The 20,022-nt window shown below is 37.9% G+C and overlaps 1 protein-coding gene across 2 annotated transcripts in view; it reads left to right on the top strand.

Moving 5' to 3' along the window:
* DNAH8 (dynein axonemal heavy chain 8) overlaps positions 1–20,022 on the top strand; it is a 323,187-nt gene that overhangs the window by 153,983 nt on the left and 149,182 nt on the right. For both annotated transcript variants that reach the window (XM_037842901.1, XM_037842900.1), the window contains 10 exons: positions 53–187; positions 1,718–1,879; positions 3,942–4,188; positions 4,294–4,535; positions 4,624–4,764; positions 5,887–6,124; positions 12,781–12,923; positions 13,346–13,480; positions 13,882–14,004; positions 15,379–15,592. In XM_037842901.1, the coding sequence (XP_037698829.1) occupies positions 53–187; positions 1,718–1,879; positions 3,942–4,188; positions 4,294–4,535; positions 4,624–4,764; positions 5,887–6,124; positions 12,781–12,923; positions 13,346–13,480; positions 13,882–14,004; positions 15,379–15,592 (1,780 nt within the window). The remainder of the gene's footprint in view (positions 1–52; positions 188–1,717; positions 1,880–3,941; positions 4,189–4,293; positions 4,536–4,623; positions 4,765–5,886; positions 6,125–12,780; positions 12,924–13,345; positions 13,481–13,881; positions 14,005–15,378; positions 15,593–20,022) is intronic.

The raw sequence follows: 20,022 nt of genomic DNA, 5'->3' as shown, positions 1-20,022 counted from the left end.
CATTTAGAATGTTTAATGAAATAATCTTTTTTCCTCTCTTTTCCCATTTTAGGTCCATTATGACTTTGGATTGAGAAATATTCTGTCTGTATTGAGGACTCTTGGATCTCAAAAAAGAGCCAGACCGGAAGACAGTGAATTAAGCACTGTCATGAGAGGGCTAAGAGATATGAACCTTTCCAAATTGGTATCTTTTCTTCTCTGAATTCACTTTTCTTCCCAGATTTTTGACCTGGTGGATGAGTGGGGGTTGGGTCATGTTGAGCTATGAGGACTAAGAATTGCAGAGATGATGGGTGGGCAAAGCTACCACTGTGTTTCCAGTAAGAAGGCAAACACACTCTCACACACATGCACACACACGCGCACACACACACAAACCTATGACCCTGTGTGACTGTGTGGGCCAACATGGGCTGAAAGTGCATCCTTATCACTTGTATGCAGAAAAACAGGCTTCATCAATGGACTTCAACCCCCAAATTTCAGTGTAATCCTTTAACATTATTCATAACATAATAAAAATTCTTAACTTGAAAGGCTTGATTCACAGGTAATCGTGAGAACTTTTTGCTTTCTCTGTGTATGACTAGCTTATCTCAGACATGTCTCTCTCAAAACACCAATGCCATTATTATTTTCCAAAAATGCATTAAAAGTTTGCTGTAGAAATTATAATAGGTACTTTACTGCTTTCATGCTTGTCACAACTATAGCCAGATTGTTTTGGACTAGCTGATGGACATGTCCATCTGATATTTGTTCAAGGACTTCTGTGTGCTGTATATTATGTCCTTGCCCTGGGAGTACAAGATTGGGGAAGAAATGGTTCTTAGGAGGCTCCCATTCAAATTATAAAAACTAACGTCTTGTATTATAATGCCTTTTCACAAGTGTCTTATTTGACCCTCACAGCAACTCTGAAGGATATGGATGGCTAGTACCATTATTTCCATTTTACTTATGAGGGAACTGAGATCCAGAGAGGTTGGGATATTGACCCAACAATCACAGTCAATTGAGAATTTGGAACAATAATCTATACAGCTTTCTAATGCCAAATCCTCTGCTCCTTCCAGTACACCTCACTTTCTCCCTTAAATAATGGTATTCTTGAAACCCTTAAACAAGAATTCAAGAAAGCATCAGGGGAGCCCTGAAGATAAATAAGAAAAAATTAGAAGTGGTTAGCAGCTGGGAATGTGAGTGATCTATATATTTAATGACATAGCAAATGAAGATTGGAGTCAGTTTACTCAAACTTACTACTTACAGGAAAGAAAAATCATTGCTCTAATGGAGTTTTACAGCCAGCCTTAGATGAGCCAGTCATACAGGATTATGGATATTTTCTTAATTTAAATGGAATATTAATACTTCCATAGAGTTGGGACTGTAAATGGCACTTTTTGAAGTTTGAGGATCCCTGTTGGTGAGAAGCAGAGCATTCGTATGATAAATTAATGAGATCAAACCTTGGAGGAGCTAGATTGTGTAAGACTTTGAATGCCAAGGAACCTTGGGTGCAATGGCATACATAATGTGGATTCAGTGGTGGCATTCAGGAGAAAGTTCTAGAGACTACAAGTCTGGGTAGGAGAGTAATACATAATTCTCTGAGGACCAAATGGTGAGTGCGATGCACATCACATACTAGCTAGTTGAAAAATATTTGTTGACTGAAGGAGTAAATTCATTTTAATCTATGACATTTTAGGTTGATGAAGATGAACCCCTGTTCCTCAGCTTAATCAATGACCTGTTTCCAGGATTACAACTAGATAGTAGTACTTATGTGGAACTGCAAGCTGCAGTAGCCAACCAGGTTGAGGAAGAAGGTTTGATTAACCATCCACCCTGGAACCTCAAACTTGTGCAGGTAGAGAAGTTGTAACCTGTTATCAGTGTAACAATAAATATGTGTCATTGAAAGAGTCATTTGATTAGAACTCATGATATTACCCTTATTTGATGTAAATGTTGAAACTAAGTTAAAACACCATAAATGCATAATTGCAAGACAGTCCTCAGTGGGGAAGTGTTGGTTCCAGAGAGATGGTGGAGATTTACCTTTCCTCACAGTAAACAAGAAGTAATTTACTGAGGTTGTTATTTACTCCTAGAGAGAAGATTTGGAGGTAACCAGAATCTTAATAACATTTGGGGGAGGAGATAATAGGTTATAAAAACTTTGGGCAATGGAAAGAATGATTTTCTTGCCTCCGTCTGACAGTATTGTCTGCAGTGAGGTGCCTTAGTGGGGCACGAAACCTGAGGAAACTGGGAGTGTCACTTTGTCCTGCTCTGTGTGTGCATATATTGTGTCCTACACTGACACTAAAACTTGAATCCTTTGCCTGTGTCTGTTGATGTCTTTCTGCCCATCACTGTACAAAAATCCTTGTGATAATTATTCAGTCTCTTTATTAGCTGAGTCAAGAAGCTGTTAACAGACGCAGTATTCTCTGTGTGCCTGATCGTTGGGTGTTTTCCAGAACTTTTGGAAAATGAAGGCGCTAAAATTATGGAGAGTGTTGAAAACCACATTTGAAAAAACAGCAATTCTTATTTCAACTTAACTTTTTTTTTACCAATTTATAAGATCTGTAGGCATCTGAGGCATATACAGATTTTACAAGGAAATATTTAGGGAGAAGTTTTTTCAACATACATGTTTTGGAAACCTCATTAAATGTTATTTTTATTTCTGGGAACAGATTTTATAAATGATATGCATACATATGCTGAGTACTTAATCAAGGTACTGAGTACTGAATACACTGAGTACTAAAATCCTAGTTATCTCAATGGGTGGGGGACTGGGATATTGTATTCTTTTTTGAATGTCAGTAACATTACTCTCCAACATAATGTTAAGGCATTGCCCCTGTTGCTTTTAAACTATGGGTTATAGTAGTAATACATTTGTATCTAAAATGTAATACGTGGTATCTAAAATTCTACCTCTAATCAGCTATGAGGACTTTGGCTTCTTATTTTTATTAAAAAAACTACAGATGGAATGTTGTAACAGATACCGTCCATGCTCTTAGTATGTTTGCTTAACCCCTTTTAGCATTTCTATGCACCCTTCCCCAGCTTCTGGGTGCTTTTGCTTCTGATAGCTCACGTTTGGCCGTTCCCTCAGGAGGGCTGGACCACTTCGTTGGCAGGCACAAAGAATGGAAGCACCTGGGATTTTATTCCCCAACCTACCCCCAAACCAACCTCTCTGCAGTTAAGGACTGATGGGTACCGGAGTAGGAATATCAAGCTCCCCTGCTTCCAAGAGGAGCGACACAGGCGGATATAACATGCTCAAGAGCTCCTCCCTTCACCCCAGGATCAGTCTTTACTCCAGATTACACCTTGCTTGGCTTCTTTCCATTCCTGACCTGCTTCCTTCACTCCCTTATTGGTTTCTCCCTGGAGCCCTCCCTGACTAAAAATCACTTTGCACATAGTTCTCATCTCAAGGTCTACTTTTGGGGAACGCACCTCAGGAGGGTGTGAAACTTGGATGTTCACCAGCATTATGCGTGTTGCTGCCTTCCACCACTAAGGGGCGGTATCATCACATAGATGCAGAAAAAGTTTCCATGTGGAAAAACGGCTTGCTGTACACCAGCAAGCCCAAATGATAAGGATTTATAGCTCGAGAAGCAAAAGCCAGCTCCTGAATTAATTATTTCCAAAATGTAATTCAAGTTCCATGTTATCATACTTGGTCAATTATAGCTTTTTATAATGTCTTAGGCACATCTAATAAAACAAAAAATATTTTTTGCATTTTTAATTTTTTAAGCATTGAACTAGTTATTTTAATGAACATAGCTAAATGACTTATTTAATGCTTTCCAAATTTCAGCAAACTTCTTGTATGAATGTCAGCAAGAGACTCATAAGTTAGATTTTTCCATTTTTTTTTTTTAATCTTGTAGTTATATGAGACATCTCTGGTACGTCATGGCTTGATGACTCTTGGGCCCAGTGGTTCTGGAAAGACAACTGTTATAACGATTCTGATGAAGGCAATGACAGAATGTGGAAGGCCTCATAGAGAAATGCGAATGAATCCAAAAGCTATTACTGCACCTCAGATGTTTGGCAGGCTGGATACTGCTACCAATGACTGGACAGATGGGATTTTTTCTACTCTATGGAGAAAAACGTTAAAAGCTAAAAAAGGTACACATGAAACCTTTTAATGATCATTTTTCCTGCTGTTTATTAATAACAGTATTTATTTAGCCTGTTTCTTTTTAAGCCGGTGATTTTCTGTTTTGTTTGCAGGTGAAAACATTTTCCTCATTTTAGATGGTCCTGTAGATGCCATTTGGATTGAGAACTTGAATTCTGTGTTGGACGACAATAAAACTCTCACCTTAGCGAATGGCGATCGCATTCCCATGGCCCCTAATTGTAAACTTTTGTTTGAAGTCCACAATATTGAGAATGCCTCTCCCGCTACAGTTTCTAGAATGGGCATGGTCTATATCAGCAGCTCTGCTCTCAGCTGGAGGCCAATACTACAGGTGGGGATGAGAAACGTGCAGAAGCAGGCTCAGGTTCTTCCCATGTTTCTCTCTCTTAATAAGCAGAGGTTCTATTTCGTCATTACAGGCATGGTTGAAAAAGCGCACTGCACAGGAAGCTTCTGTATTCCTAACCTTGTATGATAAAGTGTTTGAAGATGCATATACATTTATGAAACTAAACCTCCATCCAAAAATGCAGCTCTTGGAGTGTAACTATATTGTGCAAGTAAGGTTTTTTGGATTTTTTTTTTTTTTTTTGGTATATTTACTGCTTAGCTTTTTAGATTTTGTTTTTCACTCAGTTACAGTTTACAGGCATCTGAAATAGAACATTCCTGCAGACCATGGAAATATTTTTATGATGTGACTGTGAATGCTTTGATGAGTTGGATTCCTGGTAAACATTTCATTAGAGATCTTACTCCATCTCTTTACTATTTTCACTTCCTAGGGGGTACTGTCAGCCAAGAAGGAATGTACTGTTTTTCTTACCTTCAATTTTAGTAATCTGTCCCCGAAAATGTATCCCACAATGAGAGTTGACAAAATAAATAAATAAAACTGATAGTTTTATTAAAAGTACAGAAAGGAGTTTGTGGCAATCAGGAAAACTTGGGTGCCAAATCTTGGTTTTGCAAATGTAGAATATATCAAATAGGGAAAACTTTTAAACAACTCTCTGAGAAGTAGTTTGTGGCATTCTTCTTTCCATACCCAGTTTTCTCTACTAGTCTTTGGAAAAAACAGAACTATTCATAGATTTTTAAGGTCTTCTAATTCCAGTCCATGAGTGATCTCTCTCTGAGTGTAAGGGATGTCAGTCAGTGAGGGTGGGTTGGCATACTTCTTCTTAAAAGGCCAGATAAGTAAATATTTAAGTCTTCACACAACTGTCTGCCACAACCAGTCACTTTAGCCAGAAACAATATATAAATGAATTAATGTGGCTGGATTCCAATGAAACTTCATTTACAAAAGCAGGTGGCTGGTCCATGGGCCATAGTTTGCTGCAAAATGTTAAAAAGAAAGAAAATCCTTGATCTGGAAAATTTGGAATCACCAAACTTTAGAACCAGAAACTACCTTAGAAAACATCTAGTTAGGCCTTTTGCTTTTCAAATTTGGAAACTGAAATTCAGACAGGTTAGTGGCACAAGCTGGGGTAGAAATCACACCTCCGGATTCCCAGGTTGATGTCCGTTTTGCTAGACCACGCAACCTGTCTAACAAAGGATGGCCTGACTTCTGAGTGTTGTTGGCTGTAGGATATCAAGCTCTATCTTGAAATATATTTTTCCTTTCTTCCCTTCTCCTTTTTAATTTTGTTATTATTTAAAAATTTTTTCAGTCTCTCACTCTTCTGGAAGGTTTAATTCCCTCCAAAGAAGAAGGTGGTATTGCATGTGTCGAACATCTTCATAAATTATTTGTTTTTGGCCTGATGTGGAGTATAGGAGCCCTTCTGGAATTGGACAACAGAGAAAAATTGGAAGTCTTTCTAAGAACTCATCCAAGCCATTTAGACTTACCACAAATTCCCAAAGGCACAAATCAAACCATGTATGAGTTTTATGTTACTGATTATGGTAAGCAGACTGAATTACATCTTAAGTGAAACAACATCTTTTTAAGTGGGAAGAAGATAAACTTCCATAAACTCTTCAATGGGGAAATAGTAAATCAATTATGAATAAAACAGTTGTTAATATCATTTTTAAAATGGTATGTTCTTGAAGGACATACCTTTGAAAGCAATTTTTAATAGAATTTTGCAATTTGGCCATGCCATGAACTGATGTAGACTCCTAACTTCTTTTTTATGGACTAGCCAGTGTCGTAAGTAATTTAGCAATACCTCCTACATAGTCTACTTTCTAATGCTTGAAGAGGAAAAGTAACAGTTTACAGAACACAGATTCTTCATTATGCAAAGCATGGTAATGCAAATGAGCATCAGTCCCACAACTTCCCTGCTGGAAAAGTCAGAATAAGTATAGAGTGAACCAAGCAAGTAGGACCCTACTTATATGGAGCAGGCATTGCAAAGTCTAGCCCTGTCACCTCAGCCTCCAGGCTGCTGTGTGCAGCATGATCCAGCTCTTCTCTCCCTAAAAGCCCTTGAGCTTGGTCCCTCCATCCAGAGGCCAGGCTCCAATTCTTCTAAGCCCCAGAGAGGGAGAAACATACTTCCTAAAAACTCTATTTACCTCCACTTCTTCCTAACATATAAAATGACAGTGAAAGTCTTTTTTTTTCTTTGTTTTAATGCATACATTCAAAAAGATAAATAAAGCAGAAGAGTAGACAACAATAAAAATTTTTGAAAGTGAGAAAGCATAAAGATCAGTTGCAACTGATTTAGCACACTGGGCAAAGGTAAATCTTAAACTGAGAGAGGGGAAAATTGAAGTCTGTTTTTAGAAACAGACCTCCAGTTCCTGTATCCAAAACCATGCTGCTAGACCTCTGTGCCTGCCCCACACAGGCAAAAGACTGAAGAGTTATTGTCTGGAGAGTGCAAAACAGAGGGTTTTCTAGACTTGGGGAGCAGCAGGCACATTTTAGGGTGGGAGAATCATACTGAAAGTGGGGATTTAAGTGAAAGTTTTGGGTTCTGAAGAGAAACAGGATTAAATGCAGTTATTTTTGGCTGGCCATCTTTAACCAGAATGATCTATGATTGTAAACATCATTTTGATAGATGATACTAAAGGCTTGGGGTGACAAAAGGGAACTATAACCCAAAGTGCAACCTAACAGTTAAATGAATCCTTAAATCTAGACATGAATTCTCATAGAATCCAAAGCCATGCTTCTCCACAGCATTGTCCTCTGAGCAACCCAGAATTCTGCCATGGTAGAAAGCTCCCTCTGAGCATGTTGTCCTTACTCAGAGTCTAAGCCCCAAGTTACTCAGAGGTAGAAAACTCATCAGCAGCAATTTTCCATCCCTGATGCAGGTCTGGTTTGGGGACTGAGATGATACCCAATATTGATGTGAATTAAATAATTACCATCTTCTGTGCATTAATGTGCTATATTTCTTAAAAGAGTGATCCACTTAACAAAAAAATTAATGTTTTTGAATTGTGTCCAAGTAACCAGCACTCGTTCTACAAGTTTAGGTGATGGTGCTTTCTTGGTCTTACTAAAGTTATCAACGAATGGTTGACAAAAATCTGGACTCACCTTCTTTCTTTAATGGGACCCTGTTCCAGTTTGCTAATGCTGCCAGAATGCAAAACACCAGAAATGGATTGGCTTTTATAAAGGGAGGTTTATTTGGTTACACAGTTACAGTCTTAAGGCCATAAAGTGTCCATGGTAACATATCAGCAATCGGATACCTTAACTGGAGGATGGCCAATGGTGTCCAGAAAACCTCTGTTAGCTGGGAAGGCATGTGGCTGGCATCTGCTCCAAAGTTCCGGTTTCAAAATGGCTTTCTCCCAGGACGTTCCTCGCTAGTCTGCAGTTCCTCAAAAATGTCGCTCTTAGTTGCTCTTGGGATGTTTGTCCTCTCTTAGCTTCTCCGGAGCAAGAGTCTACTTTCAATGGCCATTCTTCAAACTGTCTCTCATCTGCAGCTACTCTCTCAGCTTCTGTGCATTCTTCAAAGTGTCCCTTTTGGCTGTAGCAAGCTCACTCCTTCTGTCTGAGCTTGTATAGTGCCCTAGTAAACTAATCAAGGCCCATGCTGAATGGATGGGGCTACACCTCCATGGAAATTATACAATTAAAGATCTTGCCCACAGTTGAATGATCACATCTCCATGGAAACATCCAATCAAAAATCTGCAACCCAACCAACACCAATACGTTTCCTGCCCACACAAGACTGCATCAAAGATAATGGTGTTTGGGGGGACATAAAACATCCAAACCAGCACAGGCCCTGAAATAGGTTTGTTAACTAAAATGCTGAGCAGTTTGAGGCATCCAGTCTTGCCACCAAAGATAGCTATACTTTGGTGAAATTGATTTGCTAATATATGTATTCATAAAATGAATCAAGAAGTTACATACTTAGTAGTTACATAGGGCTTTAATGTATATACTCCAGATGACTTCTAACCAGTCCTTCATCAGACCACCCTTCATCTATCCTTTTTAATTGTTGTTGTACAAACATTAACATCATTGGAAAAGACTTCATTCTTAAAATTAAAAATGAAGAGTTCTGCTTTCAATCAAGATGGAGTAATAGAGATTGGGTTTATCTACTTAGAAAACTAGAAAACTGGACAAAATGTTTGAAACAATATTTTTTAGACATTGGAAAACAGGCAGCACAGGATTGCTACCTCTAAGAGAAGTGAAGCAAGGTGACTGCATCAGCTAAATGCCTGGAGGCAGTTTCCAGCAGCAGCTAAGGGATGAAAAATTCGAACAAAGTTGTCAGTCTTGCTGTAATGAGGAGGCAGAGATTGGGGAGGCTGAGGTGGTAGAATTTGCAGGGCAGAGTGCCAGAGAGTAGGAATATGCACAGAGAGGGCACACCAGAAAACAGCAGAACCTGAGAGACAACTCTACAGTTATAGTGAAGGTGTCCCTTCTCTCTCCCAATAGTCAATAGAACAAATAAAATTAATAAGGATATAAAATATTTGAACACTATTAACCAATTTTACCTAATTGACATTTATAAAACATTCTGCCCCCAAACAGCATGGTACACATTCTTTTCAAGAGCACATAAAACATTGACCAAGATACTCTGGACCATTAAACAAGTCTCAATAGGGAAACATTTATAGCACTCAGTGCCTGTATTAGAAAAAAGGAAAGGTGTCAAAACAGAAAGCTCAGCTTCTTCCTTAAGGAACCAAAAAAAAAGAAGAGTAAATTAAATGTAAAGTGAGCAGAAGAAAGAAATAGCTGCAATCAAAACAGAAATTGATGAAATAGGAAAAAAAATAGAAAACAATTGATGAAACCAAAAGATGGTTCTTTGAAAAGAGCAACAAAAATTGATACATTTCTTTGCCAGAATTTGTGAGGGAAAAAAAGAGAAAGAAGACATAAATTATGAATGTCAGGAATGAAAGAACATGACTACAGACCCTACATACATTAAAAAAATAAGAGCATAGCAGAACAACTTTATGCCATTGGCAACTTAGATGAAATGGATAAATTTATGAAATGATACAAACTACGAAACTTCATCAAGAAGAAGTAGATAATCTTGATAGCCCTATATCTATTAAAGGAATTGAATTTGCAATTACAAACCTTTGTACAAAGAAAGCTCCAGGCCCTGATGGCTTCACTGGTGAATTCTACCAAATGGTTAAGGAATAAATAATACCAATTCTACACAAACTCTTTCAAAATACATAAGAGGAAGAAATATTTTCCCAGTTCATTTTATTAGGATAGTGTTATCCCAAAACCAAAACCAGAGAAAGACATTATGATAAAAGAAAAGTATAGACCAATATCCCTCAGGAACATTAATATAAATTTCTTAAAATTCCAACAAATAAAATTCAGTAGTATATAAAAACTATAATACATGAAGTCCAAGTGAGCTTTTATTCTAGGAATGGAAAATTGGATTAGCATTTGAAAATCAGTCAGGGTAATTCACTATATTAGCAGCATAATGCAGAAAAAGCATTTGACAAAATTCAATACCCATTCATGATGGAAACTCTCAGTAAACTATGAATAGGAATATCATTCTGATAAAGAAATCTATAAAACCCTATAAAGACCTGCAGTTGACATCATACTTAATAGTGAAAGGCTGAATGCTTCCTTCCTAGTATCGGGCACAGACAAAGATGTCCTCTCTCACCACTTCTTTTCAATGTTGTACTAAAGGTCCAGTATAATAAGGCAAGGAAAAAACCCAAAGACTTACAGATTGTAAAAGAAGAAGTAAAGCTCCCTTTACTTACACATGACATGACTATCTGTGGAATCGTTCAGAGAAACTACAGAGAAAATAAGTTTTGCATCACAGGACATAAGGTCAATATACAGTATTCTACATAGAATCTACAAACAATTGGAAATGGAAATAAAAGATAGTGTTTACAATAGCTTCCAAGAAATGAAACACTTAAGGGTAAATTAAACAAAATATGTGCAAGATCTGTATATTGAAAACCACAAAATGGTGTTGAAAAAAATGATAGAAGACCTAAACAGATGAACGATAAACCATGTGTATGGAGTAGAAGACTCAATATTGTTAAGATGTTATTCCTCTCCAAAAGGACCTACATATTCAGTGCGATCACTGTGAAAATCTTAGCAGGCTTTTTTTGTTGTTGGAATTTAGAAATAAATTCTAAAATGCTTATGTTAATGTGAAGGGCCTAGAAAAACCAAATCAATTTTGAAGAACAAAGTTGGAGCACTCACACTATCTTATTTCAAGTCTTAAAATCAAAGTATAATAATCAACCCAGTGTGATATTGATGTAAGGATAGATATATACATCAATGGAATGGGATAGAGTTCAGAAATAGACCCACATGTATATGTTCAGTTGATTTCAACAGAGATGTCAAGTTAATTCAATGGGGGCAAGGATTGTCTTTTCAACCAGTGGTGCTAGAATGATATTATATCCAAATGTAAAAATAAGGAACTTTGATTTTTTTAAAATATACAATCTAATATTTCCCCTTTTAACCAATTCAGATGCATATTTCAGTGTGTTAATTACATTCACAATGTTGTGCTACCATAATCTTGGCTCTTACCTCATTCTGTCCACAAAAATTAACTCAACATAGATCACAAACCTAAACGTAAGACTTATAAAAGTCTTATGTAAGACTATGAAACTTATACAAGAAAGCAAACTATGGAAATATCTAAATCTTTGGGTTAGGCAAAGATTTCTGAGATAGGATAAAAAATACCCAAACTATAGAAGAAAAAAATTGATAAATTGAACTTCATCAAAATTAAAAACTGTTGCACCTTAGAAGACACAGATAAGAAAATGAAAAGTCCAGCCATAGACTGGGAAGAAAATTTGAAAGATATCTGATAAAAGAATTTTATCAGAACATGTGAAGAACTCTTACAATTCAAAACATAGACAACCAATACAAATTTAAAATTGGGCAAGAAATTTAAGTAGATACTTTGCCAAAGAAGATCTGCGAATGGGGAAATAAGCATATGAAAAGATATTCAACATTATTGGTCATCAGGAAATGCAAGTTGAAAACACAGTGGGACATCATTACATAGCCATTTGAATGGCTGAAATTAAAGAAGATTAATAATGCCAAATGGTGAGGATATGGAACAACTAGGACTCTCACATACTGCAAAATGGTATTAGCCACTTGGGAAAATAGTTTGGCAGTTTCTTAAACATGCATTTATATGACTTAGTAATTTTGCAAGAAAACACAAAATTAAAGTTATTTCTCCAATGATGAGTATTTGCTTTACTCATGTCAAAAGTATCTTCCTTTCCTCCCTTTCCATGCATACAGTGTGCACAGTATCTTTTTTGGTACAATCCTGAATCATAGTGTAGTCTTTATTAAGATATATAAAATGGCATGTAAACTCAACACTACAATTCCACCAACAATGCAAGATTCAGTTTAAATGGCAACAATATGAACTGCTCTGGTCAAGTTTTCTAGCTGATGGTGATTGGCTCCATGGATTCTAAGGCATTCCAGAGATGCTAAACGTAGGAAAAGAGAAAGAGAGAAAGGGGGGGGGGGGAGTGAGGGAGAGAGGAAAGCGTTTCTTAGAATTTTGTAGAATTGATGAAATGTGGTAACAAAAATTATATTGTTATAATGATAACATCCATCAGTAAATTAGTAGTTACTGTAAGTCAAGAGTCCGGGTACTCTATTATACTACACTACAGTTTAGGGACCAGATTTATTTTTCCCATTTCTCTTAGCAAATGACCTATGTCCAGTAGTCAATTGTCTCTTTTCTGGTGCTTCCCACTACATACCCATCACCATCATTGGTCTCACCACCAGCTGGTCCTAATTCCATTTTTAGACCGGGTCTCTCTAGATGAATGATTTAGCAGTTTCAACTCTGACTTTTTAAAGGAGGCAAAACATTTACATTATCAAATGCCACAAATATTAGACAAGCAGATGTCTTGGCATGTTTTAGGAACTTATTTTAAATGTTTATGTAATTCTGCTGATTGTTTATAGCACTTGCATTTTGTGTTCTGTGATAACTTTCAAAAATGAAGTTTTATTAAGATGATTTTTGCATATTGTACAGGTGATTGGGAGCACTGGAATAAGAAACTTCAGCCATATTATTATCCAATCGACAGTGTTCCAGAATATTCATCAATTTTGGTTCCAAATGTTGACAATATTAGAACAAATTTTTTGATAGATACCATTGCAAAACAATATAAAGTAAGTTTAATAGATAGTTTCTTAAATGATTGCAAACCACACAAGAAGCACATTCTTCTTCAACCACTTCAGCACAAGGGGCTGGGGGTAGTATTATTTGATGGAAGCACTTTTGGCAAATGAACCAGGTCCCGGAGTACTGATGTCCCCTGAAGAGCCATGTGGGCACATCTTTTTAGGAAATCCTTCCATCTTCCCCAAGGTCACATGAATATTTACCCAAATTTTCTTCCAGTAGTAATACATTTTACATTTAAATCTTTAATTGGACTAGAATCCATTTTGATGTAGATGTAATTCTAAAATTAATTAAAAATTAGTAATATAATTTTATGGAGTACGAAAATGGATGATAGCACTATAGGGTATTTAAAAGTGAACCTGTTACAACATCTTTCAACATGATTAACCTATGATTGCAGGCTGTTTTGCTCACAGGAGAGCAGGGAACTGCAAAAACAGTAATGATTAAGGCCTATTTGAAAAAATATGATCCTGAAGTACAGTTGTCTAAAAGCCTAAACTTTTCATCTGCCACAGAACCAATGATGTTTCAGGTAAAACCCATCCTTTACTGTATCAATCAACATATCAAATGTTGTAAGTGGTTGTTGCAATCAAATGTTGATGTATATAAAAATTGTATTATGTATATTAATATTGAAAGAAATGATGTGGAAGTTGGCATTCAGTTTTTAGTCTTTCCAAGATTTGAGGTTGAAGCCAAATCCAAATAATATATTTTGGCCCCATACCAAGGCTGAAACTGAACTTTGGAGCATATCGATTTCAATTTAAATTAATGATTAACATTTCAATAACTTTTTAAAAATTTTACAGTGATTATATTCATATATATTAAATAAATAAGTAAATTCTATTCCACAGAAGTTCTCATCCTTTTTAGAAATATGGGTTAAAATAAAATGGATAAGACAAATTGTTTCCTTTTCTCCAGAGAACAATTGAAAGCTATGTGGATAAGCGAATGGGAAGCACATATGGACCACCAGGAGGGAGAAAAATGACTGTATTTATTGATGATATTAATATGCCTGTGATTAATGAATGGGGAGACCAGGTATGTCTAAAGTATTTCACATAGATGATGTTTAGTCAGTATTTTGGTTATATTTAAAAATGTCAATAACCTTCACGTTATTAAGTCCAGTAATACTTTTTTTTTTTTTTTTTTTATTTCTCTGCTCTATTTGACACTCTCCCTTCTTGAAATTTCACGTGGTTTTTCCCCATTAATCTCCCTCTCTCTCTGGCTACTTGATTTTAAAGTCTTTTCTGGGCTCCTCCCTTGCTTCTTCCTTTCCCCAGGGTTTCATCCTTGACTCTTATTTCTTCCTCTACCTACTCTCTCTGAGGTGTACCTAACATTAAAAAACACTTTTTAAAACATCTACCACACATCACTGGCCTACTTGGGACCTTCTGTCAACCCCAGAGTTACTCCTCATTAGAGGAGCCACCAATGTGGCCAGAATTCTGCATGCACCTGGCAGGATCCCCAACACCTCTCTCCCACGCACATTCACTGCTTATCAACACTATCTGCCTTGGGTCCCCCAGGACCAATCTCGTTACCCCTGCTTATATCAGGCACCCTAGAAACTCAGGACTCCCACATCAGTCCTCAGCCTGACACTAATCCCCAAACAAGTCTGCATGGCCTTTCTTGAACCCCATCTCTCCTCTCCCCATCTCCTGAAACCTTTCCTGTGTACCTCTGAAAGCTGCTATGAGTTCAACTTTTTCTCTGAACATCTCTTTCTTGCTCAAATGGAAACTTGACCCTCCTGCCCCACTAAGATGCTGTTTTCCCTGCAGACTTCTCAAGGTGAAGCCTTGGGCCTGGAAGTGAGGGAGGTGACCTCTTCTTCTCATTGCCCTCTTCCCTGAAAACCCATCAGTGTGACCACACATCCCCTTTTCATTGCATTCATTTTAGACTTTCAGGCATAACTCCTCTTTCCATGGAGATTTTAGTTCCTGGCTCACTGTTTGTTCTCCAGTACTGACTTCATGGGTGTGCAACCTGTGCAGTTGCGTGGGGCTCTGTGCTTCAAAGAGCCCCATGCTGGATTTAATGTTCTGTTGTCACCATCTTGAAATTCTTAATGATTTTTGAATAAGGAGCTTTGCATGTTTACACATTCCATTCTTTTGTAACGAATATTCCATAACTCACCTATGTAAGTTTATTTAGCAATTAGTTTTATTAATGTGGTGAAGAGCACATTGGATTTGCAAAGACATGTTCAACTTAAGGTTAAAGTGTGCATCGTTTAAGTAAAATTGCTTTGAAGGTGATTACCGACATTCACAACCACTCGGTTGATAAAAGGTGAATATTTTCTTCTAAGCTCATCTGTATGAATTAGTAGGAGCCATGGAGGAACATGGTAGTGATATGTTACCAAAATATTACTGTATAAAATTTCAGATAACTAATGAGATTGTGCGACAGATGATGGAAATGGAAGGAATGTATAGCTTGGATAAGCCTGGAGACTTCACTACTATTGTTGATGTGCAGCTCATAGCAGCAATGATTCACCCTGGGGGTGGCCGAAATGATATTCCACAGCGTTTGAAAAGACAATTTACTGTGTTTAATTGCACATTGCCTTCAAATGCTTCAATAGACAAAATTTTTGGTAAGTATATTCTTGCTGTTTAATTTTTTTCTTGCCTTATCTAATGGACATAAAACATGTAAAACTCGATTTAAGAGATTCACAAAACCCTGTCTGAAGTAGGGTTAATTACCTGAAATGGAGAGCTAAATGCCAGGAAAGAGTGACTAAATATTAAGAAGACCTGTGGTTATAGCCTATTCTTTGACTCAGGAATATTTACAAATAGCCTTGTTGAAGGTTGGCATTGGTGGTAAGCAAATATTTGTATTTTGGTTTTCTTGATGTGATTAATCAGAGAAATTTGAATATAAAACATTTGGAAGAGGATATAGGACAATATCTGAATGACATCTGGGCAGAAAGGGGTTCTTAACCAAGACTCAGAAAGCTTACAAAATATAAAGGGAAAATTTGATAAAATTGACTAGATCAAAATTAAGGACTTCTATTCATTTCAAAAACAAAATGCAAGCCCCAAAATGGAAGAAAAATATTTCAACACATGCTACTCACAAAAGATTAGTATTCCCAGAATTTAAAGAAATCCCAGAGAAAAGCAAACAGTCCAATATAAATACGGGCAAAAAAGACAAACAAAAAGAAGCACTTTAAGACAAGGGAATTGAATGGCAGATAAACAAATGCAAAGATGAAAGGCATCATTAATATTCAGGAAATTGCAAGGCTATACCATTGTTTACCTGCCAAATTTGCAAAAATGACAAATTTTGAATGAACCAAGCACTGATGAGAATGTGAAGCAACTGAGACCCTCATCTGCTTTGGTGGGATGTAAATCGGTATAAGCCCTTTGGCCTAATATGTGACCTTTCCCAGAGAACGATCCATGTGCAGTGGAGAAGAACGTGTATTCTGTGTTTACTGGGTGAAATGTTGTATAGATGTCTATTAGGTCTAGTTGGTTTGTAGTATTATCAAATCCCCTCTTTCTTTATTAATCATCTGTCTAGATGTTCTACCCATTATCAAAGTCTCCAACTAATATTGTAGAACCGACTATTTTTCCCTTTGTTTTTGTCAATGTTTGCTTCGTGTATTTTGCGGTTCTGTGATTAGGCGCATGTTTCAGTTTGCTAAAGCTGCTGGAATGCGATATACAAGAAATGGACTGGCTTTTACAATGGGGGCTTATTAGTTCACAAATTTACATTGTAAAGCCATGAAAATGTCCCAATTATGGCATCAACAGGATGATACCTTCTCTGAAGAAAGGCCGATGGCATGTAGACTTCCTTTGTCACCTGAGAAGGCACACAGCTGGAGTCTGTTGGTCCTCTCCTGGGTTTAGCTTCTGGTTTCTGTGGCTTTCTCCAAAATGTCTCTGGGCTTCTGTCTTAGCTTCTCTCTTAGCTTCTTCTGGGGGCAAATTCTGGATTCTTAGCTTCTCTGAGCACTCTCTAAAATGTCTCTGCCTTTTATCCTCTCATAAACGACTCCAGCAAGTGAACCAAGATCCACCTTGAATAGGCTGGGTCACATCTTCATGGAAACAACCTAATCAAAGGTCCCACCCATAATAGGTCTGCCCCCACAAGATTGGGTTAATGGAACATAGTCTTTTCTGGGGTGCATAATAGATTCAAGCCAGCACAGAGTACATGTATTTGTAATTGTTAAACCTTGTTGAATTGGCCTTTTATTATTATATAGTGTCCTTCTTTGTCTCTAATAACAGATTTTGACTTTAAGTCTATGTTGTTTGGTAGTAGTATACCCCCCAGCCCCCCGCCCCAGCTTTCTTTCAGTTACTACTTGCATGGAATACTTTTTTTCCATCCTTTCACTTTCAGTCTATTTGTATCTTTGGGTCTAAGGTGATTCTCTTGTAAGCATAGTTGGATCCTGCTTTGTTATACATTTCTGCCAATCTCTGCCTTTAAATTGGCATTCAAGGTAACTACTGATAAAGCAGAACTTACTTCAGGCATTTTGTCACTTGTTTTTTGTATGTCTTATGCAATTTTTGTCCCTCATTTCATCCATTGCTACCTTCTTTTGTGTATAGTTGATCTTTTGTAGTGAAACAGTTTGATCCCCTTCTCATTTCTTTTTTGTATGTTTTATAGTTTTTTTTTTTGTGATCACCATTGTTTATATTTAACATCCTAAATCTATAAAAATGTAGTTTGAATTGATACCAAATTAACTTGAATAGCATGTACAATTTCTGCTCTTATACCCATTGTCCCACCTCTTTATGCTGTTGTTGTCACTAATTACATCTTTATATTGTGTCTGCACAGTGTTGAGGCTCTTCTCTAATGCTTAGCCCAGTTTATACTAAATCTGTAGTTCCATCTCTGGTGAACAGTTAGGTTCTTCTCAGGTCTTTCTGAGCATGTTTGTTGTCCTGAGTGTATGTGGTAGCTTTCAAGAATTCTCCAGTATGCACAATTGTTTCCTGACCAAAAAGGGAGTTTCTTCCAGGATACTCAGGCAGGTACTGTGCTCTTTGTCTCAATCACAGTGTTTTGCCCCAGGTGGCTGCAGCTTGCTTGGCTTTGCCCCCATCTTTTTTCACCACTTCTCTTTCCCAGATAAATTTTAAGCTAGGCAATTCAGACATGTACCCAGAGTCAGTCTTCCAAAAGTGGATTCAGGCTGACATACAAAAACCCCCAGTGTGCCAGGGATCTGCGCTGAATGGATGTGGGCCATCAAGCCACAGGTTGCCATGGGTAGCACAGACTGCTGCTCCAAGCCAGGGGTGGAGAGGGGCCAGGGCAGATAAACATCCCACCATTTTCTTACTGTTTTTAGTTTTCTTTTCCCCAGTTCAGCATTCACTGAGTTGTCTACCCTTGATCATTTTCCAGAGTTCTGAGAAAGTTGATTCTGACAAATTCTGCCAATGTTTCACTGTTTTGTGGGGGGAGGGGGTGGGCATTAACTTAGGGTGTCTTGCTCTGCCATCTTGCTGACATCACCCTAGTACAAGCCCTTTGGAGAGCAATTTGGCATTATTAATGGTAAAGTTGAGCATGTCTATACCCCACAGAGTTCCACTTCTAGGTATATATCAGTTTACTGATTTTTTTCCTTTGAGGTTTTTCCTCTTTCCAGAGCTCATTCAGATGGTCTCATATTTTCTTCCAAATGTTTTATAGTTTTGCCTTCTGTATTTAGGCCCTTAAACTATCTGTAGTTGATTTTGTACTTGTGCACCAGAAGACATATGAGGATGTTCATAGAGCAATGTTCACGACAGCAAAATCCTTAAAATGACCCAAATATTTACTGACAGCAGAATTGGATAAATTGTGGCCCAGGGACAATGTAATGCTGTGCACACAATGAACATGAATGAGTACAGGTACATGTTTCAACATGGATGTAGACAGCACATACAATGTTGAGCTAAACAAGTAAGCCACAAAAGATTGCATAATAGGATTCCATTAAATTAAATTTCACAAGTTAAACTTCAAAAACATAAGTCGAGAGGTGGGGCAAGATGGCAGACTGGTGAGCTGTATGTTTTAGTTACTCCTCCAGGAAAGTAGGTAGAAAGCCAGGAACTGCGTGGACTGGACACCACAGAACAATCTGACTTTGGGCATACTTCATACAACACTCATGAAAACGTGGAACTGCTGAGATCAGCGAAATCTGTAAGTTTTTGCGGCCAGGGGACCCGCGCCCCTCCCTGCCAGGCTCAGTCCCGTGGGAGGAGGGGCTGTCAGCTCCGGGAAGGAGAAGGGAGAACTGCAGTGGCAGCCCTTATCGGAAACTCATTCTGCTGATCCAAACTCCAACCATAGATAGACAGAGACCAGACACCAGAGAATCTGAGAGCAGCCAGCCCAGCAGAGAGGAGACAGGCATAGAAAAAAAACAACACGAAAAACTCCAAAATAAAAGCAGAGGATTTTTGCAGTTCTGGTGAACATAGAAAGGGGAAGGGCAGAGCTTAGGCCTGAGCTCAGGCCCTGAGGCGCATATGCAAATCCTGAAGAAAAGCTGATCTCTCTGCCCTGTGGACCTTTCCTTAATGGCCCTGGTTGCTTTGTCTCTTAGCATTTCAATAACCCATTAGATCTCTGAGGAGGGCCCTTATTTTTTTTTTTTAATCCTTTTTTCTTTTTCTAAAACAATTACTCTAAGAAGCCCAATACAGAAAGCTTCAAAGACTTGCAATTTGGGCAGGTCAAGTCAACAGCAGAACTAGGAGAGCTCTGAGACAAAACGCAATAATCCAGTGGCTGAGAAAATTCACTAAACACCACAACTTCCCAAGAAAAGGGGGGTGTCCGCTCACAGCCATCATCCTGGTGGACAGGAAACACTCTTGCCCATCGCCAGCCCCATAGCCCAGAACTGCCCCAGACAACCCAGTGTGACGGAAGTGCTTCAAATAACAGGCACACACCACAAAACTGGGCGTGGACATTAGCCTTCCCTTCAACCTCAGCTGATTGTCCCAGAGT

The sequence above is a fragment of the Choloepus didactylus genome, chromosome 7 (assembly GCF_015220235.1).
Source record: "Choloepus didactylus isolate mChoDid1 chromosome 7, mChoDid1.pri, whole genome shotgun sequence".
In the NCBI taxonomy this organism is placed as follows: Eukaryota; Metazoa; Chordata; class Mammalia; order Pilosa; family Megalonychidae; genus Choloepus; species Choloepus didactylus.
This window is presented reverse-complemented; position numbering and strand designations above follow the sequence as displayed.